Source organism: Triticum urartu, chromosome 3, assembly GCF_003073215.2.
Source record: "Triticum urartu cultivar G1812 chromosome 3, Tu2.1, whole genome shotgun sequence".
NCBI lineage: Eukaryota > Viridiplantae > Streptophyta > Magnoliopsida > Poales > Poaceae > Triticum > Triticum urartu.
The window spans coordinates 177,796,888-177,804,262 of NC_053024.1; the positions used below are offsets into that span (position 1 = coordinate 177,796,888).

The 7,375-nt window shown below is 43.7% G+C and overlaps 1 protein-coding gene across 6 annotated transcripts; it reads right to left on the reverse strand.

The window, feature by feature from the left end:
* Positions 1-971: 971 nt before the first annotated feature.
* LOC125543493 lies at positions 972-6,356 on the reverse strand. Of its 6 annotated transcripts, XM_048706864.1 has the most exons (4): positions 5,186-6,356; positions 4,957-5,028; positions 3,915-3,959; positions 1,249-1,362 (listed from the first exon to the last, which is right to left on the reverse strand). In XM_048706864.1, the coding sequence occupies exons 1-3, from the start codon at positions 6,152-6,154 to the stop codon at positions 3,930-3,932; spliced, it is 1,071 nt and encodes a 356-aa protein (XP_048562821.1). In that variant the 5' UTR covers positions 6,155-6,356; the 3' UTR covers positions 1,249-1,362; positions 3,915-3,929. The 6 variants fall into 6 exon arrangements, with proteins under 6 accessions (XP_048562822.1, XP_048562817.1, XP_048562820.1 ...); XM_048706865.1 differs by lacking the exon at positions 3,915-3,959 and having other exon boundaries at positions 972-1,362; XM_048706860.1 differs by lacking the exon at positions 4,957-5,028 and having other exon boundaries at positions 972-1,362; positions 5,029-6,354.
* Between the last annotated feature and the right edge of the window lie 1,019 nt (positions 6,357-7,375).

Sequence of the window (7,375 nt, forward strand, 5' to 3'; positions counted from 1 at the left end):
TCCTTGGGGACAAATGAGGTTTAGGCATTAAACACCCAATATTTTCCCTGAATATTTCACTACAGGAAATAGATACATCCGTGACATTATGGTCCGAACGAAAAAAAAGTCTTATCATGGAAGTGACGATAATTGTGGCAACACGTATCATCATGGATATGGTGGGCACCTATTCTATGACAAAATTATGATAAAAATGGATTTTTTTCGTCCTGGGCGGGCCAGAGGCGCACCTGCATGAAGTTCTTTGGGTCGTCAATGACCTAAAAATGGTACTCCATCCGTTCCCAAATATTTGTCTTTTAAACATTTCAAATATTACAACATACGGATGTATGTAGACATATTTTAGAGTGTAGATTCACTCATTTTGCTTTGTATCTAGTCACTCATTGAAATCTCTAGAAATACAAATATTTGGGAACGGAGGAAGTAGAAATGAGGGCAATATTTTTTCGAGGATTTCCTGGTATACGGTGGGTGCTCGGGAGGGGTGGTTTGCGTGTTTCTCGCTAACCCTTTATGAAACTGCAAAACATAAATACAGAAGGCCTCAAGTTCAAGTAGCGACCAAACAATCATTTCGTGGAGGTTTGGAAAAAAAAATCAATGTGCCAAAAAGACTATTGTTGGAAGCATTTTGGAGCATCAATTTTGTTATTTTTGCCAGACCTACACCAATGTTATTTCATCACAAAACTTTGCGGGCAGTTAAAACACTCGTCAATATTTATCACAAAAAGAAATAAGATTTTTTTTTGAATTTGTTTACTATTTTTTTCAGATTTTACTGTTCTATCAGGGAGCATGTGAGCTCAGAATCAAAAGAGCACTTTCGGGTTTGTTCACTCGTTTCGGACTGTATGTAGTCCATATTAAAATATCCAAAACATCTTATATCCATGAACCGAGGGAGTGCCAGTGAATGAATAAAAGGAGATTGTGTTGTCAAAAAAGTAAGTAGAGGCATATAACAATAACAAACTTATAGAACCTTCCACATTGTCAGGGCAGCTCGTGAAATGGGCCATACAGTACCATGAGCCATAGTATCAGTACATGTTGGTCCAGGTCGAAAAGGAAATTACCATGGACACAAGTAGCAAAACATATCCAGTTGTTCACAGGCAAACGGAGCCCATTACATGATAACCAGTCATGACACGCAACAAACTTCACTTGGCTCGGAGCTTCTTACAATGCAAGAGGAACGCCCACCCTGCTAAACTATGTTGCATCCGGATGGAGCAGAAGCCGTTGAGGTTGACGCTGCTTCAGTCACGGCATCTCCAGTACTCAACCCTGATAAACCTTCAACCAAAGCTTCAGTCACGCCATCTCCAGCACTCAACCCTGATGAACCTTCAACCAAAGCTAAGAGATGTTAGGCAAAATACTGGATACATGCAATGTATTTGAATAAAACACGCTAGTTTCCAGTTATGGAAATACTAGTAGAAACTGTAATCCGATACAATAGAAACTTGGTAGTATATAAGAGTGACACTGTCTCAAGAACTAATAACAATAATAATTCAAATATAATAATTCAAACTTTTTTAGGGAAACATTTAAACAACTTGACATAATGCCAGGAAAATGAGTTTCAAAATGTCAGTGTTTTGCCCAAAAGAGGAATAAAAACAGTAACTGCATCCTATTAATTAATCTCCTCTTCACTAGAATTTAATTTTCTTTATATAATGTACGTACATGCTTTCCTATCACTCTAATCTAGTCTTAACCCCTAGTTTCATAGCTTGTACTTAGTTTAAACATAAGCATTAACAAGGTACAATGTATAAATTGGCAATAGCAGTAGCAGATAACAACTGCCCATAATGAAATAAGATGCATGCACTCAGTTTCAGCTTTGGATCAAATACCAACAACGAAGAGTAGGATCGTTTATAGAAAGATTCATCAAGCACCAAACTGATTATATCCAGTAAATAAACTAGCTATCAGTGAACAGGCCAAAAGGGTATAGTTAAGAGTGGATTTGGATATATTTTCAACAAAATCACCCTCATCCTAACTCTCATGAGACACAAAATGTTAGTGCATGCCCCTGTATGCCTAACTACTGCCCATATGCTAACACTCAAATCCGATATAATGGCACTTGGCTTCCCAAATAGGTGAAGTACTGATACATGTACAGTTAGTCTGTTACTGAAGTGAAGAGTATTCATGAGAATATGCCTTTCTCAGGAAACTCAAATTGGGTAATTCAAGGTGCTGTGTAAATGTTCATGAGAATATGTCTTTCTCAAGAAATTCAAATTGGGCAACCAAAATAACACAAAAGCCGGTTTAAGTGTTGTGATATCACTACAATCAAAAGAAAAGGTCTGAAAGGCAATGAAAAGTGTCCCTCGTGGATTTCCTGGTGACAACTATAGTAGTAGTAGTGCTTAGAAAAATTGGATAAAGATGCAAAACAAACAAGGTGGCAGCAAATGATAAAATAACAATTATAGAATCATGCATCTTATGTATACCATAGTTTTAAATAGCGGAATATGGCGAATAGCGATAAAAGCATTAGCATGCTAAATTGGAGCTATAGCATGCTAAATGGCGCAAAATGGCTTAGCATGATGCCACTCCAAATGCTATAGCGTCGAGATAGCGCCCTATTTAAAACCATGATGTATATACACATTGCTCATGACCCGACACTTGATAACGAAGCGGCAAATGAATTATGCAGCAACGAAATAACATACAAAGATAATACAGGAACCATAGCATCAAGCTAGCTAATGCCTCTAATGGTACCACACACACAGTCACACGCACTCACACATTAGAACAAGTAGCTAAAGTAGCCATTCAATCCACATGCACACGGCCCTGTAAACTAGATATATGATTCACACTTCTATTCCTAACTCACACTAAAATGTCAGCAAATACGTCAATTAAGCCTCGTGTGAAATTTCCGCAAAATAAATGAAGTTAGTCTCATTGGAAATAAATGAGGAATAAATAGATGGCTTGGAGGAAACGTCCACATACTACTAGCTCAACGGTACTCCCTCCGGTCCTTTTTATTCTGCATATTAGAATTCTCTGAAGTCAAACTTCACAAAGTTTGACCGTATTTATATGAAAAAATATCAACATCTGCCATGCTAAAGTTATATAATATGAAACTTTAAGTCATGACACATCTAGTAGTATTGATTTTAGATTGTGAATGTTGACAATTTTTTCTACAAAGTTGGTCAAACTTTACGAAGCTTGACTTCAGTCAAACCTTATATGCGAACTAAAAAGGACCGGAGGGAGTATATGGTAAGCTCTAAGCAGTAGACCAATCCACACTCTACAACGGTCGAACCTAATGTAAGCTTGTTTGTTATGCATAAATGCATACGCATACGCACACGCCACATGATCATGTTCTGTAACAGAGGGCATAACATCCAGTAGAAGAGCAACAAAATAGAGGTAAATACACCAGAGGTCTTAGAACTTGCGTGCGGCGGTCACTTTGATACACAAAGTTGTAAAATACGTGTTTGTGGTCACTAAACTTGCGAGGCCGTTCAAATACAGTCACTCTCACCGTACGCATGCGTATCCGTAGACGCCAGCATGGCACGAGCCCGCTGTCAGCCACCGTAATTGCTCTTGTATGATAGATTTATAGAAAAGCCCGCAGTTCTTTTTTTATTTACATAGGAACCCCTAAAATAAGAAAAATAGTGGGGCGGCGGGGTTCCATACTTGGACGTACTGCTAAGTGGCACGATTGAACAACCACCACGCCAACAGTATCATGTGTTTACTTTGCACTACTATATTATACTGTATATCCTATCCGGGTGGATCCAAAAAGTGATAATGAAGAAATTTATGTCTTCTAATAATAAGAATGCAAAGTGCAACCGGTGGGTTCGAACCTGTGACATGGAGATTCACTCGCGCATAAGCCAACCACCAAGCAACTGCGACATGTGATGTAATTTAGAGATAGACAATGTATATGTTTTTATCACTCTTGTTCTCTGTAAGTATGTGCCATTTTAAAAAATGTTTAAACATTGTAAAAAATGTTCGTGTAATTCAAAATATGTTCATGCAATAGAAAAACTACGCGAACAGTTTTTTGAACCATGCGAGCATAATTGTACATTGTGTAAAACTCACAATTTTTTTTGAAATGTGTCAACATTTTTTAAATGCAATGTACATTTCTTAATTTACATGAATATTTTTCACAGTGTTTAAACATTTTTATAAATGCCATGTAGTTTTTTTAACGCATGTACATATTTTGAATTGCACAAACAATATTATTTGAAAATAATACATGAACAATTTTTTCTGATCCACGAATTTCTCAAATAAAACGAATAGGTGTTATTATGAATATTTAAAAACTATTTGTGTTATTATTATGCAAACATTTTTATAATTCATAAGTATTATTTTAGAATAATACATGAAAATTATTTGAAATTATCTTATTAATGGCATTATAATTTGCATACTATCTACAAATTTCTGAAAAATAAACAAGTGCAAAATGGGTCACCGGACCACAGCCCATTTCTGTTCCATGAGCGCTTCCGTTTTTGTACATTAATCTTAGTTACTCTTAATAGCTGTCTACAGATGTGTGGCGCAGTTTGTGTGACCTGTATTGTACTAGCATTAGGTCGGGGTTCGAGATCTGGCAGTTAAACTTTTCGTCCCATCGATTGTTGATTTTTTATTTTGCATAGAAGAAGAAGAAGAAGAAGGGGTTTTGTGCAAAAATGCATCCATGTGTCATTGACAGCGGGCCCATGCCATGCTGGCATCGACGGATACGCTCGCGAACAGAGAGAGTGACTGTATTTGAACAGTCTCACAAGTTTAGTAATCACAAACACGTATTTTGCAACTTTGTGCACCAAAATAACCGCCGCATGCAAGTTCTAAGACCTTTGGTATATTTACCTCAACAAAATAATTGACAGAAAGTGCTACCAGCGCGGGGAAGAGTTCCATGCAAGCTAGGAGAAAAATCACCTGCAGAGAACACGGGAGGAAGGTCAAATGGGAAAACGAGCCCGGAAGAGTAGCTGCCTATCTTCTGCGACTTGGCCGGGTCCAAGGGCTCGCACTCCACGACCTCCCTCGCGCGCATGTCGACGCCGAAGAGGCGCTGTTCCAGGAAGAAGTATACCACGTCTGGATTGTTGGGGTGGACGAGAGCGAGTACGGGGGCCTTCTTCGGCAGCCCCGCCGCCTTGTACGAGTCAGCGGCCCAGATCTCAGAAAAGCTCGCCTCGTACTCAAACGTCCACTCTGCGGTGCTCGGATCAGCCAGCGTGCGCATGGAAACCTTGGGAGCGCCGTGGCTTGCACAGCTCATCTGGACGCACCGGAAGACGCCGTCGCTGAGCTGCACGACGCGGCGGGAGCCGAGCTCTCTCTCGGCGCAGTAGCCGCAACCATGGCCGTGCTGAACGTCCCCAGCCGGGAGCTGGACATACTCCACGGCCGGCTCATCGGCGAAGGGATCGCACGCGAGAAGGCCCGCCACGCAATCCACCCACCAGAGCTTGCCGCCGTGGGAGACGATGTCGGAGAAGGTCCACATCCAACGCGGCAGGGGGTTGGCGACCTTCTTCCTGGCCCACTTGCCGCTGTCGGAGGAGAAGCAGAGGAGGGTGGCTTCGCGGCCGCCGACGATGGTCTGGAACTCGACCACCATGAAGCGGCCGCCGCCTCCTGGCGCGGCGATGACGCCGAGGTCGTTGTTGAAGATGAGATCGTGGGGGTCGGGGACGGGCGAGGCGGTGGCGGTGGCGGAGGACAGGTCGCAGACGACGTAGCGCGGCCTGGGGACACGGCCGATGCGGATGGTGCGCTCGACGCCTCTGGCGTCACGGCTGGTGCGCAGCTCCCCGTCGTCCCGCTCGGAGAGGGGCGGCGGGGTGAGGATGAGGAGGAGGCCGGAGGGGTCGGCGGCGAGGACGCCGGGGGACTTGTGCCTGCAGGCGGGGTCCGGGTCGACGGGGCAGGCGGTCGGGCGCAGCTTGACGGTGGTGACCCGCGGCGGCGCGGCGAGCGCGAGGGAGAGCGCGGCGCCCTGCGGGAGGCCGTCGTCGCCGGCGGCGGGCGCGGTCGCCTTCCGGCTCAGGATGACCATCGGGTCGGAGGGGGAGCGGAGGAACTTGGTTGGGTGGGAATGGGGACCGAGGGCTAGGGTTTAGGGGTTTGGTTGTTGAAGTACTAGTACGAGTTTGAACTTTGAACTCTGTCGGATTGCGGAGACCGCGGGGTGGCGAGTTGGGAGGGAGGAAGAGAGCGAAGCAGGCGAGGAGGAGTCGTACCGGGCGTCGCTTGAGGTGTACGCGCGCTGGCTATCTTTTGCGTGCGGAATCTTTTGGCAGTTGGGGTTGCAGAGCTACGGCGGAGGTGCAGGGCGGTGACAGGCAGGCAGCCTTTGAACGGCCCGGGCATACCGCCGTGCTGGGCTGCTCTACTGGCCAGGGCAGACAGCACGGAGATCGATCGGCGAGCGAATGTTTGTAACGTGCGCACGTTTGTACGTACTGTATTGTGCTGGTCATTTCTTGATAGCAACATTGTGCGCTTCATCAAAGCTCAAAAGCCTAAGAAATGCTACTCCGACGACGGACGAACAAGCGTGCAGACGATGGGAAGAAATCACCCACCAAATCCAGTCAAGGGCAATATGCAATGGGCAGTGACATTTCACTGGACTATTACCAAAAACAAGACTCGGCCACTTCATCTTTTTTGCAGGAAAAAAAAAGTCAGATAACTCAACAAAGGATGTAGCACGATCTCACATGCGTCCAGTTGGGTAATCGGTGGAACGGCCGGATAGGCAAAGTTAACACGACAGAAACAGATCAAGAGTTTAATGCCTTACTTCCGGACCCAATAACCCATAGGCACACTGCCTGATTTACTTCTGAACCAACAGGGCACATCAAGCATATATAGCGCTAAACTGAACTGACCAATACTACGAATTCATGTCTGAACTGAAATAGTGGTAAGACAAACAAGCAAGAGCAAAAAGTTTCATCCATTTTGTCCGATGAGTGTTGCCCAAGACGACGCCAATTGCCAACTGCTGGTCACTCAGCTTCAACCTGCATCCAAGGAGAAGGAAATTCCTCAAAAAGAAGGAATTAAAAGGCATAATCACATCTGGATTTGATCATCTAATTCAGCTATTGGTTGGTGAAAATAGCAGTATAATGTAGCACCTTAATCTCTTTCCAAAATAAACATGTAGCCCTTTAATCCAACAGTTGATTATTTTCGAAAAACAGTTGATTCATTGTGCTTATTGATGACTATGTGAAAACGTTTCACACCATGCAACCTGGAAAAT